General features: G+C 42.6%; 1 protein-coding gene across 1 annotated transcript in view; it reads left to right on the top strand.

Moving 5' to 3' along the window:
* Positions 1 to 552: 552 nt before the first annotated feature.
* EMILIN2 (elastin microfibril interfacer 2) overlaps positions 553 to 24,261 on the top strand; it is a 59,687-nt gene continuing 35,978 nt past the window's right edge. The window contains exons 1-3 of the mRNA XM_072828515.1: positions 553 to 645; positions 874 to 1,220; positions 1,733 to 1,855. Of these exons, the coding sequence (XP_072684616.1) occupies positions 553 to 645; positions 874 to 1,220; positions 1,733 to 1,855 (563 nt within the window). The remainder of the gene's footprint in view (positions 646 to 873; positions 1,221 to 1,732; positions 1,856 to 24,261) is intronic.

Here is a 24,261-nt window from a genome sequence, read left to right as displayed (position 1 = left end):
ATTCACAGATGCTGTAGTTTCTGCAGTCTGCAAACAACCTCGCTGCAACGTTCATTAGATAAAGCAGGTTGGTTCAAATAACAGCCCCAGCGTACACCCCTTTGTCAGGGATTTTATGTAACATTCTTCTCTATGGGGTTGTCTGATCCCCAAAAGAAATTGGTAGAGATTAGTGTAACTCAAGAAGAGTCAGAAAATACGCAAGCAAGTGAAAAGACAAACGTCCAGCAGGCTTTGAACTGTTGGGAGCAAATGCGACGGTCGTGGCGACTTTGATGTTGACAGGAAAAGTTCAGGGTGGGACATGAGAAGCGGAGGCTGTGAGATTATCTTTCAGAATTTAGTGTGGCATTCACTGGAGCCTGCTGCGGTGCTCGGGCAGCTCTGGTGGGGGGAGGGGACCCCGAGGCCCTGCACCTTGACTTGGACACTGAAGCGGACGCTGCGGCCCGGGGAGCGGAGGGGACCCGCCTTCACTTCCCCCGAATCTCCTAAGCCCAAGCGCGGCAGGGGAGGAAACCCGAGCCGAGCCCCTCCCAGGGGCTGATCCAGATGTCCCTCGTTCCCCCCGGGGAGCCGGCACCCGGCACCGCAGACCCGCCGACGGCGGCCGCATCCCCAGGGGCCGGGGCGCGCCGGGGGAAGGTGGGAGGCGGAGCTGCCCTGCTTCTGGGAAGACACCAAAGGAATGAGTAATTGGACATTCTGTAACTTGGACCCTTCTCCTAAACTCTTTCGCCCTTTCGCCCCAAGCCCCCTGCCGAGAGGCCCGGGACACCGGAGACCGGGGGCCGCGGTGGAGGAAGAGTCACGTTTCGGAGAGGGAAGTGAAATAAAGAGGGCGGCACCCGGGGGGACCTGTGCGTCACTGAGGGACCGCGGAGAGGCGCGGGCGCACGGGTGGGAAAGGAGCAGCGGGAGCGAGAAGCCGGGCGGCGGCTCCTCCACGCGGCCGAGCGGCCCCCGCCTTCCCCGGCCGCGCCCCGTGCGCCCGCAGCCTCGCGGCTCCAGCCTCCGCGCTCCGCGCTCCGCGCTCGGGATCCGGCCGGCGGGGCGCCCGGCGCGCGCGGAATGTGGCCGCGGACACGGCTCCGGCACCGCGCGCCCCGGCGCTGGGCGCTGGCGCTGGCGCTGCTGGCCCTGGGCGGCGCAGGGCTGTGCCTCGCCGGCCCGCAGCCCGCGCAGCCCGTGCAGCCCGCGAGGCCGGGCGCCAGGAACAAGTAAGTGCGCGGCCCTCTCCCCGCAGCCGCCCCGGGCCCTGGGCCCCGCCGACCCTCCCCGACCCGCAGCCCGGCCCGCCGCGACTCCCGGCCGAAGGCGACGAGCTGCAGCGGGGACCCCGTGGGCTGCCCCGACGGCAGCTCCTCCCGGGGGGTGGGGGGGGGCGTGCGCTCCGCGGCCCGCGAGAGGCGTCCCGGGTGGTGTCGCCCGCCCTGGAGCCGCGGGGCGCCGGGAGTGTCGGGCAGAGCAGGGCGGCCAGACGCAGACTCCGGGAATCGCTGAAGCCCCCGGGACCGCCGGCGCTGCTCCTCCGCGTCTTTCGTCGGCTCCAGGCGCACGGGCCCCAGAGGCGCAGCCGCGCACCCCGGGAGGGCTGCTTTGTGGCGCTCCCGCCTGCGCAGAGCCTGCGGCTTCCTGACCCCCGCCGGGTCCGGGCCCCCCCCCCGCCTCCCCCAGCCTCATTGCTCTCGGGGTTCACCCTGTGCTTCTCGCTCGCTCTCCTTCACCCCAGGAACTGGTGCGCCTACATCGTGAACAAGAACGTGAGCTGCTCCGTGCTGGAGGGAAGTGAGAGTTTCATTCAGGCTCAGTACAACTGTGCCTGGAACCAGATGCCCTGCCCGTCCGCGCTGGTGTAAGTGCCGGGGCCGGGGCCGGGGCCGGGGCTGGGGGGCGGGCGGGGTGCGCACCGGGGCGCGGGCGGTGGGTGGCGTCGGAGCCTGGGGCTCTTCCAGAGCCGGAGAAAACCGAGAAGTCGGAGCGCCGAGCGGGGTCCCAGGCGCGGGAGCGGCCCCGAGCGAGCAGGGGGATGCGCACGACTTGCGAGCCTGTGGCCGCCGGGGCAGAGGAGGGGTGAGCAAAGCCCCCACCCCCACCTCTTTTTTTTTTTTTCCTTTCAATTTTATTACTAACATAAGGCAGCTGGACCTAATTAGATCCACATTGTGTGTTCTGGGGCACAGAGAAGATTCCAAAATGTATACCGCTAAGAACGTTGAAATGTAGGATTAGTCGAGAGGTTTGTTCTAGCCCGTGTCTTAACACAGGCGAGTTTCGTCCAAATGTCCCCATAAAACGCACCACTTCCTCTGCTGTGGCTCTCTAAACTCAAGTCCCAGCAATAACTTGCTTTAAAATGAGAACCACCCCCCTCCTTTTTTCTTCTTTTTTTTTTTTTTTTCATGTTTGATTTGGGGATTCAGCTAAGAGAAAATGGTCATCTTTTTGATGAAAAGTAATCATCTTTTTTGCTTATAAAGATTTCACTATCTATAAAAAAAAAAAACAGAGGAAGCAATGCCTTAGAATACAAATTCCCTTAAATACATCACACACATCCAATTGTCTTCTGGCAAGCCTTTGTGTTTTTGTGTAAGTTGGTTATCAGAGGATGAGCGATGTGAATCAATGGCTGTTGGGAACACATGTGATGGTTGAAATTAATTGTTTTCCCCTAAGAATAAGTTGTTTGTTTTAGGGCACAGTTGTCAGTACAGCAAAGAATAGCCAGTAGGCGGATCTGTCTTTGGCAAAGCAAAGGGACAGACTGAAACTGTACTCCAGGAAACTTTTTTCCAGAAGGCAGTACATGAGCCTTCAGGCTTGTGGGGTGGACATGGTCTCTGGATCTTTCTACATGGGGTGTTATGGGGACTGCAAACAGGGAAGAGATAATTCCTGTTAGGCCAACAACAACAACAACCTAGAAGAGACCCTCACTTTCAAATATACAGAGAAACAGGCAGAAATGGAATCCCTGACTCACCGAACTGGGTTTGTCAGAGGACTGCAGTACTGTCATAATGCCTATCTCTGCTTGGTCATTTGGCCAGCAGTCAGTGAAATAAGAACCAAGTAAGATTTTTACATTGTGGTAGAGACACAAACTAAGTATTCAACACAATTTGAATGGATTTATTTAAACTTAGAATTATTATTCAGAAACATTTCACTTATTTTACTTAACTACATTTTGTGGTTTGTTATACCCTTAATACTTACTTGTGGCAACTCAGATACATGAATTTTTTCACTTGGAGAGGTAATGCTTTTCATTTAAAAGATGTTTTTTCAGGCGCCTGGGTGGCTCAGTCTGTTAAGCATCTGCCTTTGGCTCAGGTCATGATCCTGGGGACCTGGGATGGAGCCCCACATTGGGCTCCCTGCTCAGCAGGAAATCTGCTTCTCCCTCTGCTCCTCCCCTGCTCATTCTCTCTCACACACACATGCTTTCTCTCTCAAGTAAATAAAATCATAAGAAAAATAAAAGATGTTTTTTCCTTTGAATTTTCTGTAATTATTTTAGTGCTTGCAAAATTAAGTGATGATTTAATTGTTGTATTTGACCAAAACTCAGTGAAATAGATTCTTTGTCGTCATTGGGGAGCAAATCACCTCCAGATCAGCAGGTTAATGAAAGGCAGTTGGAGCATATTTTTGCCACCCTGTGGGAAGGACAACAAAAATTGCTATAAGAAACGACAGATGTTTTTATTGTTTTGTTAAATAAAACCAAAACAAGTGACCTGGGTGTTTTTCTTCAATAGTAGTCACTTAAAGAGTTCAAGTGTGTTTTTACATTTTAGATACTGCATTGTAGGTGTGAAATTCTAAAAATAAGAACAGGCTTTTAGCTAATCAAGCTGAAAATGTTGAAATAGTTAATTCAGTAAAGAGGAATGGCTTACCTTATTTTTCAGCTAGTAAGTGTTTCCTAAATTTTGATGATTGGTGGGTGATGGAAATCAAAGCCTCTTTACACTTAAAGAGAATGAATGGCTGTTTACCATGGAATTTCCCAGTTGTGTTTCTGATGAATCCAGAAACCCTAGAAACTTCTCTCAATTCATGGTCGTTGTAAGGTGAGGTCTTCATTATTGGATCTTAGAACCTGAGACATGTGGAAGCGAGAATCCTTTGGAAACTCATCCTGCAGTTACTGAGGGATACTTTCCAAGTGGTAGAAGTGCAGGGCTGGCGTGGCGGTTGGCTGAGATGTTGGAGCTAGAATGCAGTTTGGCAGCTGGTGCCAGCTGAGTGCCTGGGAGTAGCAGGTGTGTGCCAGCAAGGCCTGAGAGAGTTGGGCCGGGTAGAGTTTCTAGGGATGGTGGAGGGAAAGGAGGAAGAGGAGCCAGGAAGGGAGAGAGCAAAGCCGACTTTGGAGGAGGAAACTTCATCTTAGGGATCTCAGGGTCTGGAGAGGTCTGGAGGCTGAGGAGTCCATTGAGGCCAGTGGCTTTAGCTAGCTGGAAGAATTTACTTCTGCAGAAAGGACAGTTTCAGGTCAATGTGGGCAGGCATTGCAACTTGTATGAGATTAGGGGAGTAAGTTGAGAAGAAACTCAGTTAACACAGGCATCAAATATGTTTCAAAGGCTTTGCTGGAAAAAGGGAGTTGATGGTAGCCAAGCAGATGAAGAATCACTTAGAAAATGTTGCATGTTCTAGGACAGAAGTGGAGAATCCAAAGGAGACACTGAATATACTCTTAGACGTAGGAGGAAATCAGCTAGGAAACGAGCTTTTATGGGGAACTCCATAGAAATAAGTGGACAACATCTATGCCTGGTCATGTTATTGGGTACTGAGCCTCTGGGCTATAGAGACCTAGTACATGTGCATTTCCAGAAGGTTTAGACCTCGCCCCATTTGCCTACATGAAGAGCCTTCGGTTCCACACTGCAAATTTGGGCACTGTTATGTGAAACTAGGAGTGGAGAGGGTTTGTGTTATATGGGCATTGAGTCATTACTTTCCTGAAACTGTAAAGAAACTTCTGTGTGTCAGGTGCTATGTTAGGGCTTTTTATTCCATACACGAGGTTATTTAATTCTTGTAACAACCCTTCAAGATGAATACTGTGGTCCCCATTTTGCCAATGAGGAAGCAGAAACTAGATGTTCCCTAACTTGTCTATGGTCTCATGACAGTAAGTGGCTGAGCTGCCCGCAAATCCAGGGTTCCTTTGGCCCCATAGCAATGGAGAATGCATTCGTTCGTTTTAACGTGTACTTTCAGTGGATTGCACCATACTCAACTATTAAGAAAAATTACACCTTCTTTCATGGAAGCCAATTCCCTGTAAAAGTGATTGAGAACTGTGTGTGTATGCGTGTGTGCTCAAATATCTTTATTGTGAGTTATTTGCTATGATGCATTGGACAGTATCATTTTTCATAATGTCTGCTATGCTATACAGTTTCTTTTTAAACTTTTCTCCAGTTTTATTGAGATTTCATTGACATATAGCACTTCATAAATTTAAGATGTATAGCATAATGACTTATATATGTTGTGAAGTGATCGCCACAGTGAGTTAACATCCATCATCTCATAGAAACAAACAAAAAATGGAGTTTTTTCCTTGCGATGAGATGCTTAGGATCTACCCTCTTAACAGATTTCAGATATACCATACAGTGTAACTACACTCATTATGTTGTATATTACATCCCCAGGACTTTATGTTACAACCAGAAGTTTGTACCTTGACCACCTTCATCCATTTCCCTCCCACTCCACCTTTACCTCTGGTAACCACAAATCTTTTTCTGTGAGTTTGTGTTTTTTTTAGATTCCATGTATATGTGAGAATATATACATACAGAATTTGTCTTTCTCTGACTTCCTTTACTTAGTATAATGCCCTCAAGGTCTATCCATGTCACATGGTAGGATTTTCCTTTTTTTTTTTTTTTTTTTTTTAAATCTTTATTTATTTATGATAGTCACACAGAGAGAGAGAGAGAGGCAGAGACACAGGCAGAGGGAGAAGCAGGCTCCATGCACCGGGAGCCCGATGTGGGATTCGATCCCGGGTCTCCAGGATCGCGCCCTGGGCCAAAGGCAGGCGCCAAACCGCTGCGCCACCCAGGGATCCCATGATTTTCTTTTTTTTTAATGGCAGAAGAGTAGTCCGTTGTGTGTATACACGACAACTTCTTTATCCATTCATCAGTCAGTGGACACCTAGGTGGTTCCCATGTCTACTGTAGATAATGTTTCTGTGAGCACGATGTGCAGAGATCTGTTTAACATAGAATTTTTGTTGCCTTTGCACATATACCAAGAAGTGAAATTGCGGGGTCATTTGGTACTTGTGTTTTTGACTTTTTGAGGAAACTCCATGCTATTTTCCATAGTGGCTGCATGGATTTACATTCCCACCCACAGCATACAAGGGGTCCCTTTCTCCACATCCTCAGCAGCATTTATGTCTTGCCCTTTTGATGTCTTATTTTAATAGTATCCAGGGCTTGAGTTGGGTGAGAGTACCTCCCTGGAGCACATTATTTTAATGTGAGGAGCCCCTTCATCACCTTATATCTTTTTTTTAAAAAAAAGATCTTATTTATTTATTCATGAGAGACACACAGAGAGAGAGAGAGGCAGAGACACAGGCAGAGGGAGAAGCAGGCCCCATGCAGGGAGCCCGACTTGGGACTCGATCCCGGGACTCTAGGATCAGGCCCTGGGCTGAAGGCGGCGCTAAACCGCTGAGCCATCCGAGTTGCCCATCACCTTCTATCTTTAGAGCAACTCCATAGGGGCATTATCCCCATTCTACAGAAGGTCATTTAGTTAGGAAGTAGCTGGTCCTGGATCCAAATCCAGTCATATTTCCAAATCTTATGTTCTTCCCCCTCCACACCTCACGGTCCCTTGGTGTCTGGACCCACATCCGAGGGTGCATGAGTGTGGTGCCTGCCACAGTGCATGCTGGGACATTGGCACCTCTGGTGAGATGGAAGGGTGGGGTGATGGTCTAAGATTTCCTAGATCCCCCTCTATGCAGGTTGGTGGTGTTTGGGTGGACTGCTGGTAGGAGACAGCACCATCTTCTCCTTCTTGGACTAGGCATTGTTTCCTTTCATGCATCATTCATGGTTTGTGGCAAAAATGCCAGAGAGTCCATAACCTCCCACTCTGCTTGCATCAGTCCCGCTGACTGCTGTTAGTATTTGAGGCATTTGGGGGCGTCCTGTATGCAGAGCAGCTGCCTAGTAGGTGAAGACATCCGGGGACTCCCAGATGTAAGGCAGGATTATTTCCCTATATTTGCTTTGCTCCCAGCTCAGGGTGAGGTTTCCTACTCTCTGAGCCCACAAACTGACTTGGCTTTATCAGCATCTACCCAACCCCACTCTTGCCCCCTGCTTGGGTGTGTTGCATCTGGGTGGAATTTTTCCTATGAGCTTTTTAAAAGAATCTCATCGGTTGGGAGAGGAACTGGGTGGGACCAACTAGGGGAGCCTGTACTGCTGTGATAGCACAGAAGAAGAATTTGTGAATTTGTAGCAGGTGTGAGTTCTACGTGCTGAGTTTCAGAACTCCTCTAATTCTCAGATTCCAAGGGGGAGCAGATGGTCATTCAGTTGGAAGAAGAGTTGTCTATTAGAAAGCAATCTCAGCCAGGAAAAGCTTTTTTTTTTTTCTTTTTTTCTCTTCTTTAAACAAAGAACACTGAAGGCTGTGAAAATAATGAGGACTTACATCTTCTGGAGTAAATTCTACAGTTTCTACATCTCCAGGAACAGAATTCTATTCAACTGGAAAACGTGCCTCTTATGTGTATAGCTTTGGGGGAATTCTTTTTCCTTCAGCTTTTAAACATCTTGCAATCAACTGGCTGTTAAAAGCTTTGCTCCTTGGTTTTGAGGGTAATTTGAATCAACTGAGGGAGCCTGAGCTCGGAGCATCTGGAGAGGGGGAGAAGGCAAGTCTTGAGAGGCGGTACCCAGACCCTGAGAGCCGCATGCATGCTCCTCCCTCCTTAGGTTGGCCTTCCTTATCAGCTCTTCCGGGGCTGCCCTAGAATCTTCTGATCTTCCTTTCAAGCTTCTTTGTACTTTTGTTCTTTCCCTCTTCTTAGGTTTCTGGTAGATCAGATGCTGGGTTCGTAGAGCCCTTCCACAGTCATGTTTTTCTCATCACAAACTCAGCCAGATTAGTTAGGGCAGAGATGATGGTCTTAGAAGTCTATGGTTATGGCTACATTTTCCACCTTTCTTATCTTGGAGAAAAATTAATGGGATTTAAATAGAGCTTGCGGTCTTAAGAAAAACAATTGCTTCTCGTTAAACCCCATTTTGGTCCTTTTATTTGGTCTTTCTCCACAGATCTACTCTGTTGGCACTTGGTAAATGAACTAAAATTCTGAGGTAGTCAGGAAAGGGGAGGCAAATGGAGCAAGCGTCCCCTGAGGTGGTCCCTCGAGGCTAGCTCGTGTGGCCAGTGTGTTCTGGAAGCAGAAATAGAAACCTTGGCTTCGGGCCTGAGCTTTAACCGTTACCAAGCTGTGTGACTTCAGGCAAGTCCCTCAGCCTCTCTGAGGCACATTTTTTCTCATCTCTACATTACTATAGCTGTCAGAACTTTTAAAAGTGTGCTGTCATACTCCTATAGGATACACTGAGCAGGCATGTCTCGTGACACCCTTTATTCTCCTCGTGTGGAGTGTTGTTGCCTCTCAGGTGGCCTTATCTTTGAAGGCTCTGAATTTGAAGTTAATGCTTCTGGACATTTAGAGAAAGACTGAAGGCTGAAAACTGAAAGAAACTCAGTAAACCGAGGTAATAAGTAAATGAAATGAATAAAATCAACTTCCAAACATGCAGTTAACTGAGAGATTGCTTTGGAAGCAGAGCCAGCAGTGGCTTCTCTGGGGAGTGCAGGTGAGTGATCACGGCCCATTTAAAGGAGATGTTGCAGCTGTGGGGGGCACTGGGGCTCGCTGGGTGGAGAGCCAGCGCCCTGTTCCAGGTTGCCAGGGCGGAGGAAAGCTCTGCCCATCCTCTGGCCACCTTTCACCAGCCACAGCGCTGCTCTAAGCCTTTGCCTTGAGGAGAAAGTCCTCTTCCTCCAGTTGCTAATAGCGGGCTGTTAGCACTGTTTACTGAACGTGCGTCATACAGCAGGTACTGCACAGAACAGTTACCCAGTGTTTTACATGCTGTTTTTTTAAAAACCTAAAGCTGACAGACTGTGCCAGCGTTGAGACACCTTACAGACTGTCACCCAAATGTTCTGATTTATTGCTGGTCCAAACAAACACTGGCTTTTTTCCTTTTTTTCTTTTTTTACTATTGCTTCTGTCCTTGATAAAAGCTGTTTTCTGGACTTAAAGATAACAAAGAACCACTTGATAAAATGATGCGAGCCTCACTTCTCACGAAGAACAATTTTCCTGGACAGCTTCAGAGAGGAGCATAGTAGCTGTTAATGTGATGGCAGTTCACATTGGAGGAGAATAATGAAATGATTTAAATGAAACCAGTAAGTTTTCCTCTTTTCTTCCTGTTTTAAAGTGGTGATGTGTGCTGGACAAAAGGAGGGAGGGTTCAAACTAACCAAATCCCTGGTTTAAAAATGCTGTAGAAGCAAACTTTTCTGGGTGTGTTAGGACCCAGCTGTTCTTTTGCTTCCCCCCCCCCACCCCCGCCACAACTTTCCACTAAGAAAATATTAGATTAGGGAATACGCCTAAAAATCATTTTCTGCAGTGTCAGCCTTTCAGGGTGGAGTATTTTACTAGGCATTTGCTTAAGAGACCAATGGTTTAGGTGAAGCCTTCACAAACTGGCCATTTTGATGGAAGGGAGTTTGCTATGAGACCCCTCAACTTTTTCCTAACATTCCCCATCTTCATTCACATTTGTAATTGTATGGGGTCTGCTGAATGGGCTTTATTCTTATCTTTTACAGAGATTTGCTCACAGTCTATTGTAAAACAAGGTTCTAGAGATTTCCTTCCTTCTTCAAGTTGTTATAGCTGCTCAGCAGGGGCGCTGTTGGAGGATCATGGGATAAGGACCTACATTTTTTTTCTGAACTACAGTGGTGCAAACGCCACTTGTTTTTCTGCTAAGGTTCTCCATATATCTTGATTTTTAACATTTAAATTCAATTAGCCAACATAGACTATATAATTAGTTTCAGATGTAGAGATCAGTGATCCATCAGTTGCATATAACACCCAGTGCTTACCACATCACATGGCCTTCTTAATGTCCATCACCCGAGTTACACCATCTCCCCACTTCCCCCCCTCCAGCAACCCTCAATTTGTTTCTTCTGGTTAAGAGTCTCTTTTGGTTGTCTTCCTCTCGGAAAGCAGAGCCCCAAAGCTGTGGCTGTGATTGCGACAGAACCCAGGGTGGGGTGAGTTTCACAATCCAGCCGTTTGCAGGAGATTGTATTCACCATTAAAAGTGTCTCTCAGGCTTGTGTTGGTGTCAACGCGAGGAGCTCTCCCGTGTTGATGGAATGAGGCCTTGGGCAGGGAGGCCGAGTTGAGCCTTTCTGAATATTGTGAACATTCCAGAATCTCCAGTCTGGCCTGCTGTCCTGACAGTGTTCAGGCCTGGTTCATGCGTCAGGGGGCGTGTGCTGGAGATTCTTCAGCTTTCAGCGGGGGCAGCAGCTTTCCAGGACGACAGTGCCAGGTCAGCTCTGGCTTGGTCATGATAAACGAGGCACCCTTTTCCCATCCCAACACGCTGCATCATCTTCTGGCAACTCACAATGTTTGGGAGTCATTCTGTTGCATTATTGCAAAAATAGCAAGATACAACACAGATTCCTTGCTCACTGATGGTGCAAGAGGAAAGGCAGAAATGCTAATTTGTGTCTTTGATGTTTTGTGTGTTATTTTGCACAAAATGGCAACTTTGCCTTCAAATTTCCATTTTGTAAAAACAATTAGAAAAAATTCTGTTTCAGCTATCTTCCCTAGTAAATGATCCATACCTTTAAAAGTACAAAAATAAATATTAGGTGTAAATTCCCAACAGATAAAGTAAATAGTTGTGCAAGGAATAATCTGATATGTTTTTAAAAAATGCAAAACTTTAGTTAAATCCTAATTGTGAAAAATCTGAAAAAGAATGATGTGGTTTTGGTTTCTACTTGATTGAGTTCTGTTATTGCATTGTCAAGACAAGACTACCTGATAAATAATTTCATAGTCCTGAAGAGATTTTAAAGACCCTGATGCAGAAATGTGTTTTATATATATATATATATATATATTCTACATAAATCAAATATATTTAAAGTTGTATAATTAAATGCTTTGACATTTTTATGCACACGTGATACCAACATCACAATCAAGATATTGAATATATTCATCACCCCCAAAACTTTCCTCACACCCCTTTGCAATCCTTTCCTCTGGTTTCTCCCCATCTATTCCCCAGGTACCTGTTGATCTGTTTTCTATCACCATAGATAAGTTTGCATTTTCTAGAGTTTGATAATATAGTCATATAGTATGTACTCTGTTAGCCTTTTTTTATCCAGCATAATTATTTGGAAGTATATCCATTTCATACTATATATATATCAATACTTGATGACTTTGTATTGTTGTATTCCTTTGTATGTGCATACGACCATCTGTACATAGTTGCCTTATAGCTGAGAACTTGTGGCAAAATGGTGTAGAAAATCATTTGTATTGATAGTAAGGTTACTTCTCTGATTTTTCTGAAGACAAATTAGATGGTATATTAGATACTCAGATAAATGGGGCACTAGATAAAACCATAGTGGATGGGGTAAGAAAAACACATTTCGGGGGCACCTGGGTGGCATCTGCTTTCAGCTCAGGTCATAGTCCTGGGGTCCTGGGATGGAGCCCTACTCCCTGCTCTGTAGAAAGTCGCCTTCTCCCTCTGCCCCTACCCCCTTGTGTACCCTCTCTCTCTCTCTGTCTCTAATAAATTAATTAAATAAAAAGAAAAACACATTTCACATTTATAGCACTGGAAAACACTGAATTGAGGCTACATAATTAGCTTAAACTATTTCAAATTGGCAGAAAGCTCAGCAGTGTTAAGTCTTATTTAGAGACTCTTGGTTACTCAGTTTCATTAAACATATATTTTTGTGGAAGGCCTATGGCTGGCCCAGGACTAGACCCCACAGGGACAAAGCAAGGAACCTGATCTCTCTCTTGCCCTCCAGAAGTTCACATCCAGTCAGTGAATGAGACATAGAAATAATTTACAAAATAAAAGGTGAAATGAGAATTGCTGTACAGAAGTACAAGTAGTTGAGGATGTTCAGAGGTAGAAGTTACTTCTGCCCGAGGGGAGTCTGAGAACCTGTTTGCAGGTGGTGACATCTTAACAGGGCTTTGAAGAATGGTTCCAGTTGAATATATGCAGATTTGAGAGGACACCAGCATAAAACCAGAAAACATGGCTAGGGCCTAGTGGTGGGAAATGAAGGGGCATCTGTGAGGAAGTGTAAACCCGTGTCTGCAGGGCTGGCTCTTCCCAGGGCTGAGGGAAGACTGCTCCAGCCTGCTCTCCCTGGCGTGTAGATGGCCACCTTCCTTTCAGGATCTGTCCCATCCTTTCCCTCTGTGTGTTTGTGTCCCATTGGATTAGGGCCCATCCTAATGGCCTTGTTTTACCTTGATTACCTCTGTAAAGACTCTGTCTTTAAATCTGGTCACATTCTAAGGTACTGTGTGGGAGTGAGGAGTCCAACATATCTTTATGGGGTGGCACAATTCAACCCATAACAACCAATGTTGGGAGGTTGGACTTTATCATTTAGGCAAAGGGGAGTCATGGAAGACTTTTGATTTGGGACGCCATCAGAACTTTACTTGATCAGATCAAATGCTGATCAGGCTATGTGTGCAAAATAGATTTGAGAAGGGGAGAGCCAGGTGGAGGCGAGGGTTGGTGAGAGGGGCCTTGTGGGGAGACTGGCTGCAGTCCACACAGAACCTGTGGTGGGTGTGGTGGGGGTAGCCAACCTGGCCATGAAAAGGATGAAAAGCAGCAGCCCAGTTGATGGCTAGGTGGCCTCTCCTCTATGCTTATTGCACAGTAGCACTGCACAGGTTGAGGATACATGAAGAGCTGTCACTGGGTGATCTGTGTAGTGTGTCGCGAAGGGTGTTGATAAAAAGGACCACATGTTGTGAAGGAAGGCCAGTTAGTTCAAGGACTGTCATTTGAAGGTTGTGGCAGGAATGCCTTTATCCACTGGACAGTCACCTCATTATTCTTCACCTTTGGTCAGAAAACAACTATAATTCTTCACATGAGCAATTGAGACCATTATTGTGGGAGGAACCTGTATCTTTAGTCTTATTGCAAATTTTTGTCGTATGGTAAATTTATATATGCCCACGTGAGCACAATACATGGAGTGTATGTATATCATTTATATAGAGCTTTATAGTTTCACAGTTTTCACAGCTATTGTCAACTTTTATTCTTATAATAATATATGAGAGGTAAAAGGGGCTCAAATAGTATAAATGCCAATTTAAGTTTTTCTAGTTAGCTAATATATAGTGTAATATTGGTTTAAGGAGTAGAATTCAGTGATTCATCACTTATGTACAACACCCAGTGCTCATCACAAGTGCCTTCCTTAATGCCCGTCACCCATCTAGCCCATCCCCCCCACCTCCCTCCACCAATCCTGAGTTTGTTCTTTATAGTTAAGAGTCTTTTATGGTTTGCTTCCCTCTCTCTTTTCCCCTTCCCCTATGTTCATCTGTTTTGTTTCTTAAATTCAACATGAGTGAAGTTATATAATATTTATTTCTCTTTGATTTATTTCACTTAGCATAATACAGTCTAACTCCATCCATGTCATTGCAAATAGTAAGATTTCATTCTTTTTGATGGCTAAGTGATATTCCATTGTATATATACCACATCTTCTTTATTCATCAGTCAGTGGATGTTTGGGCTCTTTCTATAGTTTGGCTATTGTTGATAATGCTGCTATAAATATTGGGGTGCAGGTGCACCTTCACATCACTATTTTTGTATCCTCTGGGTAAATACCTAGTAGTGCAATTGCTGGGTCATAGGGTAGTTCTATTTTTAACTTTTTACTGTTTTCCAGAGTGGCTGCCCCAGTTTGCATTCCTATCAGCAGTGCAAGAGTTTCCCCCTTTCTCTGCATCCTTCCCGACATGTGTTGTTTCCTGTGCTGTTAATTTTAGCCATTCTGACAGGTATGAGGTGGTATCTCATTGTAGTTTTGATTTGTATTTCCCTGAACATGAATAGTGTTGAGCATCTTTTCATGTGTCTGTTGGCCATCTGGATGTCCTCTTTGGAAAAATGTCTATTCATGTCTTCAGGCTATTTCTTAATTGGATTATTTGTTCTTTGGGTGTTGAGTTTGATAAGTTATTTATAGATTTTGGATACTAACCCTTTGTCATTTGCAAATATTCTCTCATTCAGTAGGTTGCCCTCTAGTTTTGCTGATTATTTCCTTCACTTCATAGAAGCTTTTTATTTGATGCAGTCCCAATAGTTTATTTTTGCTTTTGTTTCTTTCTCCTCAGGAGACATATCTAGAAAAAGGTGCTATGGCTGATGTCAAAGAGGTTGCTGTCGATGTTCTCTTCTGGGATTTCCTGTCTCATATTTAGGTCTTTAATCCATTTGGAGTTTATTTTTGTGTGTGGTGTAATAAAGTGGTCCAGTTTCTTTCTTTTGTATGTTGCTGTCCAGTTTTCCCAACGCCATCTGTTGAAGAGACATTTTTCCATTGGATATGGAATCTTTGTTGAAGATTAGTTGACCATAGAGTTATGAGTCCATTTCTGAGTTTTCTACTCAGTTCCATTGATCTGTGTGTCTGTTTTTGTGCTAGTACCATACTCCCTACAGCTTTGTAATATAGCTTTAAGTCCAAAAGTGTGATGCTGTTCCAGCTTTGCTTTTCTTTTTAAGTTGTTTTGACTATTTAGGGTCTTTTGTTGTTCCATACAATTTTAGGATTGCTTGTTCTAGCTCTGTGAAAAATACTGGTGGTATTTTGATGTGTAGATTGCTTTGGGTAGTATACACATTTTAACAATATTCCTCCAGTCCATGAACATGGAATGTTTTTTTATTTCTTTGTGTTATCATCAATTTCTTTCACAAGTATCCTATAGTTTGTAGAGTACAGATCTTTTACACCTTTGGTTAAGTTTATTCCTAGGTATCTAATGGTTTTTGTTGCGATTGTAAATGGGATTGATTCTTTGAGTTCTCTTTCTGCTGCTTCAATACTAGTGTATAGAATTGCAAGACATGGGGTGCCTGGGTAGCTCAGTCAGTTAAGCATCTGATTCTTGGTTTTGGCTAAGAGCAGGATCTCATGGGTCATGAGATGGAGCCCTATACTGGGCTCTATGATCAGTGGGGATTATGCTTGAAAATTCTTTCCCTTTCTCCTTCACTGACTCATGTGTGCATTCCCTCTCTCTCTAAAATAAATAAATCTTAAAAAAAAAAGAAACGCAAAACATTTCTGTAGATTATCCTGCAAATGTGCTCAATTCATGTATCAATTCTAGCAATTTTTTGGTGGAGTCCTTCTGGTTTTCAACACAATATCATTCATCTGCGAATAGTAAAAGTTCGCCTTCTTCCTTGCCCATTTGGATGCCTTTTATTTATTTTTTGTTGTTGTGGTGGTCTGATTGCTGTGGCTAGGACTTCCAGTACTATGTTGAATAACAATGGTGAGAGTGGACATCTCTGTGTTCCTGACCTTGGAGGAAAAGCTCTCAGTTTTTCCCCATTGAGGATGAGATTAGTTGTGGGTCTTTTATATATGGTCTTAAGATATTGAAGTATGTCCCTTCTATCCCTACTTTGTTGAGGGTTTTTATCAAGAATGGCCTTTGTCAAAGGCCTCTTCTGCTTCTATTGAGAGGATCATATGATTCTTATCATTTATTTTATTAATGTTGTGTATCACATTGATTGATTATTGATTGATTTGCAAATACTGAACCACCTTTGCAGCCCAGGAATAAATCCCACTTGATTGTGGTGAATATTTTTTTAATGTACTATTGGATTCAATTTGCTAGTATCTCATTAAGAATTTTTACATCCATGTTCGTCAAGGATATTGGCCTGTAATTCTCCTTTTAGTGGGGTCTTTGGTTTTGGAATCAAGGTAATGTTAGCCTCATAGAATGAGTTTGAAAGTTTTCCTTCCATTTCTATTTTTGGAACAGTTTGAGAAGAGTAGATATTAACTCTTCTTGTGTGGAAGAATTCCCCTGGGAAGCCATCTGGCCCTGGACTTGGGTTTGTTGGGAGATTTTTTTTGGGGGGGGCGGATTTTTGATTACTGATTCAATGTCTTTGCAGTTTATAGGTTTGTTCGGGTTTTCTATTTTTTCCTGTTTCAGTTTTGGTAGTTTATATGTGTCTAGGAATGCATCCATTTCTTCCAGATGCCAAATTTGTTGGTATATAATTTTCCATAATATTCTCTTATAATTGTATTTCTGTGGTGTTGGTTGTGGCCTCTCTTCTTTCATTTGTGATTTTATTTATTTGAATCCTTTCTTTTTGATAAGTCTAGGTAAGGATTTATCAATTTTATTCTTTCAAAGAACCAGCTCCTCATTTCATTGATCTATTCTATTTGTTCTTGGTTTTCTGTTTTTTTCTATATCATTTATTTCTGTTCTGGTCTTTAGTATTTCCCTTTTTCTGCTGGCTTTATTTGCTATTCTTTTTCTAGCTCCTTTAGGTGTAAGGTTAGGTTGTATACTTGAGACTTCCCTTGATTCTTGAGGTAGACTTGCATTGCTGTGTACTTATAAATGCCAATTTATATTTGAGGTAACTCTTGAAGATTAGAGAAGTTTTCAGGTCTTTTCTAACACAACTAGTCTTTGGCTAAGTTGGGACTGGAACAGTTCTCATGGATAATAGAATTGGATGTTGTCCTCCATATGGTCTCCACAGAACTATGATTGCTCAGTATAGGATCCTGGAGATGCAAGGAAAGCCGTAGGGTGGTGGCTGGTACGCATCCAAAGGATGTTTGCTAAATGCATGGTTGAAGGAGAGCGTGTGCATTGTTAATTTTTCTATTAAGACTAATTTTTTTAAGAACAGTGTAATGTTCACAGCAAAGTTGAAGGGAAGGTGCGTAGATTTCCCCCATTCCTACTTTCTCAGCAGACAACAGCCTCTCCCAATTCTCACCATTCCCCACCAGAGTGGTACATTTGTTACAGTCAATGAGCCTACATTGGGATGTGATAATCACCTGAAGTCCATAGTTTACAGTAGGCTTTATTTTGGGGAGGGCCTGTGATTTTAGCCTATTCTTCCTCTCATTGTTAAGTATCATATGTACTGAGTTCAGTTTTCAATTTTTAGTCATGGAGACCATAAGTTTGAACAATTGTCTTTTGTTTGTGTTTTTAAATGAAAATTGTGGGGCACCTGGGTGGCTCAGTAGATGAGTGTCTACCTTTGGCTCAGGTCGTGATTTGGGGGTCCTGGGATCAAGTCCCGTATTGGGCTCCCCATGAGGAGCCTGCTTCTCCCTCTGCCTATGTCTCTGCCTCTCTTTTTGGGTCTCTTATGAATGAATAAATAAAATCTTTTAAGTAAAATAAAATGAAAATTGTGACACACATATAGTCTTGAAAATAATTGTTAATACCGAATGAAAATGTGGTGCCTTGCAGCTAAAATGAGGATTTGAGTGAGATGTGTTAGATTCCAGTCAGTCAGTCAAAGTAATGACATGACTTAGCTTCTTGTGGGATGCCTGAGTGGCTCAGTGGTTGAGCATCTATCTGCCTTTGGCTCAGGGCGTGATCCTGGGATCTGGGATTGTATCCCACATCGGGCTCCTTGCAGGGAGCCTGCTTCTCCCTCTGCCTATGTCTCTGCCTCAATCTCTCTCTCTCTCTCTCTCTCTCTCTCTCTCATCAATCAATAAATAAAATCTTAAAAAAAAAGCTTCTTGAACTGGCAATCTCAGTGTAACCTTTAAAAATTTTTTGTCAAGATATAAGTGTACATTGACTATCTCTGATACATGGTATAGCTTTTGTTCTGTAAGAGTTCATGTTATAGAATTGTAAATCAAAATTCAACTGAGTAAATTTTAAAGATTGTACTAGTGTTATTCAATAATTCATGAATTAGGGAGCATTGCATTTAGTAGAGAGAAAGGAGCTCCAAAGAACTGTTCAAAATGAACAGCTTTTATAAGTAGAAAATGGTGGTGGCGGGTAAGGGAAGTTTCTAGCAAAGAATGTATTGTTTCAGACAAAGTTGCGTTTGTATGGGGGACAGCAGGGGTCTATCGGTGGGTTACCTCACTAGTGCTGACCATGTAATTCCAGATTAACTGGTTAAAGGTTACATTCCTAGGAGAGACTTAAACTGCAGTTAGGTTAGATATTGAGTCTTGGCTTGCTGACATGGGGCTTAACACAAAAGATTCCATTTGGAGTCTGTTTACTCTTTTTTTTTTAATATTAATTTATTTATTTGAGAGACAGCATGGACAGAAGGGGCCAAGGGAGAGAATCTCAAGCAGACCCCACACTGAGTGTGGAGCCTTGGGTGGGGCTTGATATCATGACCCTGAGATCATGACCTGAGCCAAAATCAAGAGTCAGCTACTTAACTGACTGAGCCACCCAGATGCCCCTGTTACTCTTTTTTTAACATAAGTACAAAGAATGGTTTGGTATTACTGGGAAGTTACAATGACCAAAGACAGAACTTCATTTTGAGATAGTTAAATTATAAAAATATAGGAAGTATTTCAAAGATTAATTTTGTGGCTTTGAAAATATTACACTTGCTTATATATTTTATTTATAAAAAGTGAAGCCAGTTTCAGTGAAGGCTTTGGGTGGTGGGCCAGATTAGGCACCTGCTTATTGGGAGGACAAGAACTACTACTTAAACCACATATTTAATTGTTTAACTTAAATTAAACAGCACAATGATGCAATCTACATAATATTTCTTTCCTTTTTTGGGTAATTTTTACATTTAAATTCAATTTGTCAACATATAGTATAACACTCAGTGCTCATCTCATCACATACCCTCCTTAATGCTCGTCACCCAGTTACCCTATCCACCCCCTACCCACTTCCACTTCAGCAACCCTCAGTTTGTTTCTCTGAGTTAAGAGTCTCTCATGGTTTGTCTTCCTAATTTTTCCCCATTCAGTTTCTCCTCCTTCTCTTACGGTCCTTTTCACTATTTCTTATATTCCACATATGAGTGACACCATGATATTGTCCTTCTCCAATTGCCTTAATTCACTCAGCATAATACCCTTCAGTTCCACCCATATCCATGTAAATGGTAGATATTCAATCCTTTCTGATGGCTGAGTAATATTCCATTGCATATATATCTATCACATCTTCCTTATCCATTCATCTATCAAAGGACATCTCGGCTCCTTTCACAGTTTGGCTATTGTGGACATGGCTGCTATGAACAGTGGGGTGCAGGTGTCCCATCATTTCACTACATCTCTATCTTTGGGGTAAATACCCAGTAGTGCAATTGCTGGGTCATAGGGTAGCCCTATTTTTAACCCTATGAGGAACCTCCATACTGTTTTCCAGAGTTGCTATACCAGCTTGCATTCCCACCAACAGTGCAAGAGGGTTTCCCCCTTCACATCCTTGCCAACATTTGTTGCTTCCTGTTTTGTTAATTTTAGCCATTCTCACTGGTGTGAGGTAGTATCACATTGTGGTTTTGATTTGTATTTCCCTGATGGCAAGTGATGTGGAGCATTTTTTCATGTGCCTGTTGGTCATGTTTTGGTCTTCTTTGGACAAATGCCTGTTCATATATTCTGCCTATCTCTTGATTGGATCATTTTTTCAGTGTTGAGTTTGATCATTTCTTTATAGATCTTGGGTTCTAGCCCTTTATCTGATATGTCACTTGCAAATATCCTCTCCCTTTATGTAGGTTATGTTTTAGTTTTGCTGAGTGTTCCTTTGTTATACAGAAGCTTTTTATTTTGTTGAGGTCCCAATAGTTCATTTTTGCTTTTGTTTTCCTTGCCTTTAGAGATGTGTCTTGCAAGAAGTTGCTGCAGCTGAGGTCAAAGAGGTTGTTGCCTGTGTTCTCCTCTAGGATTTTGATGGATTCCCATCTCACATTTAGGTCTTTTCATCTATTTTGAATTTAACTTTGCATATGGTGTAAGAGAATGGTCTAGTTTCATTCTTCTGGATGTGGCTGTCCAATCTTCCCAACACCATTTGTGGAAGAGACTGTCTTTTTTCCATTGGATATTCTTTCCTGCTTTAGAGATGAGGGCACATTTCTGGGTTCTCAGTTTTGTCCCATTGATATATGTGTCTGTTTTTGTGCCAGTACCATACTGTCTTGATGATCACAGCTTTGTAATACAGCTTGAAGTCTGGAATTGTGATGCTCCCAGCTTTAGTGTTCTTTTTAAACATTCCTTTGGCTATTTGAGATCTTTTCTGGTTCCATACGAATTTTAGGATTATTTGTTCCAACTCTGTGGAAAAAAAGTGGTGGTATTTTTTTTTAAGATTTTATTTATTTATTCATGAGAGACACAGAAAGAGAGGCAGAGACACAGGCAGAGGGAGGAGAAGCAGGCTCTCTGCAAGGAGCCCAATGTGGGACTTGGTCCTGAGAATCCGGGACCATGCCCTGAGCCAAAGGCAGACACTCAACTGCTGAGCCATCCAGGCGTCCCAAAAGTGGTGGTATTTTGACAGGGATTGCACTGAATATGTAAATTGCTCTGGGTAGCATATACATTTTCACAAAATTTATTCTAATCCATGAACATGGAGTGTTTTTCCATCTCTTTGGGTCTTCCTCAATTTCTTTCGTAAGTGTTCTGTAGTTTTTAGAGTATAGATCCTTTACCTCTTTGGTTAGCTTTACTCCTAGGTATCTTATGGTTTTTGGTGCAATTTTAAATGGGATTGATTCCTTAATTTCTCTTTCTTCGATCTCATTGTTAGTGCATAGAAATGCATCTGATTTCTGTGCGTTGATTTTGTAACCTGCCACACTGCTGAATTGCTGTATGATTTCTAGCAATTTTGAGGTTGAATCTTTTGGGTTCTCCATATAGAGTATCATGTCATCTGTGAAGAGTGAGAGTTTTACTTCTTTGCCAATTTGAATGCGTTTTATGTCTTTTTGTTGTCTGATTGCTGAGGCTAGGACTTCTAGTCCTATGTTGTACAACGATAGTGGGAGTGGGCATCTCTGTCATGTTCCTGACCTTATGGGAAAAGCTCTTGGTTTTTCCCCATTGAAAATGATATTTGCTGTGGGATTTTTGTGTTTGGCTTTTATTATATTGAGATATGTTGTCTCTATCCTATACTGTGAAGAGTTTTGATCAGGATGCTGTATTTTGTCAAATGCTTTTTCCGCATCAATTGAGAAAATCATATGGTTCTTGTCTTTTCTTTTATTAATGTGATCTATCATGTTGATTGATTTATGAATGTTGAACCACTCTTGTATCCCAGGAACAAATCCCACTTGGTTGTGGTGAATGATCCTTTTAATGTACTGTTGGATTTTATTGGTTAGTATCTTAGGGAGTATTTTGACATCCATATTCATCAGGGTCTGTAATTCTCCTTTTTGATAGGATCTTTGGTTTTGGGATCAAGGTAATGCTGGCCTTATAGTGTTTGGAAGTGTTCTTTCCACTTGTATCTTTTGAAACAGCTTCAGTAGAATAGGTATTATTTCTTCTTTAAATGTTTGGTAGGATTCCCCTAGGAAGCCATTTGGCCCTGTACTCTTGTTTCTTGGGAGGTTTTTGATGACTGCTTCAATTTCCTTGCTGGTTATGGGTCTGTTCAGGTTTTCTATTTCTTCCTGTTTCAGTTTTGGTAATTTATAAGTTTCCAAGAATGCATCCATTTCTTCCAGATTGCCTAATTTGTTGGCTTATTGTTGCTCATAATACAATCTTAAAATCACTTGTATTTCCTTGGTGTTGGTTATAGTCTCTCCTGTTTCATTCATGATTTTATTAATTTGAGTCTTTTCTCTTTTCTGGCTAGGGATTTATCTATCTCATTAATTCTTTCAAAGAACCACCTCCTATTTTAGTTGATCTGTTCTACTGTTCTTCTGGTCTCTATTTCATTGAGTTCTGCTCTAATATTTATTATTTTCTTCTCCTGCTGGGTTTAGGCTTTATTTTATTTTCTTTTTCCAGCTACTTTACGTGTGACATTAACTTGTGTATTTGAGATTTTCTTACTTTTGATAGAAGATTGTATTGAAATATACTTCCCTCTTAGGACCGCCTTTGCTGTATCCCAAATGTTTTAAACAGTTGTGCTTTCATTTTTATTAGTTTGCATGAATCTTGTTAATTCTTCTCTAATTTACAGGTTGACCCATTCATTTTTTAGTAGGATGCTCTTTAACCTCCAAGTATTTGAGTTCTTTCCAAATTTCTTCTTGTGATTGAGTTCTAATTTCAAAGCATTGTGATCTGAAAATATGCAGGAGACAATCCCGATCTTTTGGTATCAGCTGAGACCTGATTTGTGGCCCAGTATATGGTCTATTCTGGAGAATGTTCCATGTGCAGTTGAGAAGAATGTATATTCTGTTGCCTTAGGATGGCATGTTTTATATATATCTGTGAAGTCCATTCTTGTCCAGTGTGTCACTCAAAGTTTTTGTTTCTTTGTTGATCTTCTGCTTAGATGATCTGTCCCTTGCCGGGAGTGGAGTAATACATTACTATTAATGTATTATTATCTCTTTACTTTGGTTATTAATTGGTTGATATAATTGCTGCTCCCACATTAGGGACATAAATTTTCATAATTATTAGGGCTTCTTGTTGCATAGACCTTTTAAATATGATATAGTGTCCCTCTCCATCTCTTACTACAGTCTTTGGTATAAAATCTAATTTATCTGATATGAAGATTGCTACCCCAGCTCTCTTTTGAGGTCCATTTGCATGGTAAATGGTTCACCACCCCCTCATTTTCAGTCTAAGGGTGTCTTTAGGTCTAAAATGAGTCTCTTGTAGACCAACATATGGATGGGTCTTGCTTTTTTATCCAGTCTGATACCCTGTGTCTTTTGACTGGAGCAGTTAGTCCATTCACATTCAGAATGAGTTCGTAAAGATACAAAATTAGTGCCATTGTATTACCTGTACAGTCCTTGTTTCTGCAGATTGTCTCCATTTCTTTGGGCTCCCTTTTTGCTTACAGTCCCCCTTAATATTTCTTGCAGTGCTGGATTGGTGGTCACATATTTCACATTTTCCTGCCTATCCTAGAAGCTCTTTATCTCTCCTTCCATTCTGAATGACAGCCTTGCTGGATAAAGTATTCTTGGCTGCATGTTTTTCTCATTTAGAACCCTGAATATATCATGCCAGCCCTTTCTGGCCTTGTAGGTCTCTGTGGAGAGGTCTGCTGTTAATCTAATATTTCTCCTACTGAATGTTAGATCTTTTCTTTCTTTTTCTATCTCTTGGATATGAATGCCTGTTTCATTCCTCACATTAGGGAAGTTCTCAGCTGTGATTTGCTCAGATATACTTTCTGGTCCTCTTTCTCTCTCTGCACCCTCAGGAATTCCAATAATACAGATGTTATTTTTTTTTTAACTACCACTTATTTCTCAGAGCTTCTCTTTGTGGGCTCTTAGTTTTTTGTTTTTTTTTTTTTTTCTCTCTCTCTCTCTCTTTTCCTCTTCTTCCTTCCTTTCCATCAACTTGTCTTCTGTGTACTTACTCTCTTTTTCCTCACTTACCCTAGCTGTTAGAACATCCCATTTAGGCTACAACTCAGAATATTTTTAATTTTGGCCTGATAAGATCTTATTTCTGCAGTAAGAGATTCTCTAGAGTCTTTTATGCTTTTTTTCAAGCCCAACTAGTAATTGTAATCCTGAACTCCATCTCTGACATGTTACTTAAATACATATCCATTAGATCTGTGGCAGAGAGCAATACCTCTGGTTCTTTTGTTTGTGGTGAATTCCTCCTTCTAGTCATCTTGTCCAGTGCAGAATGGCTGTAAGAGTGAGTAGAGTCAAAAATACCTATCATGACCCAAGCAAAATACACACTAGACAATTCTAAAAAGGTCAGAAATCAGAAAATAAAAAAGATGATGAAAATGAAAAACAAATTAAAAAAGAGAAACCAAAGAGAGAGAGAGAGAGAGAGAGGGGAAGAGGAGGAGGAATGGGAGGGAGAGAGAAT

The sequence above is a fragment of the Canis lupus genome, chromosome 6 (assembly GCF_048164855.1).
Source record: "Canis lupus baileyi chromosome 6, mCanLup2.hap1, whole genome shotgun sequence".
Taxonomy (NCBI): Eukaryota; Metazoa; Chordata; class Mammalia; order Carnivora; family Canidae; genus Canis; species Canis lupus.
Note: the sequence above shows the minus strand (reverse complement) of the source record. Positions and strands in the feature narration are given on the sequence as shown.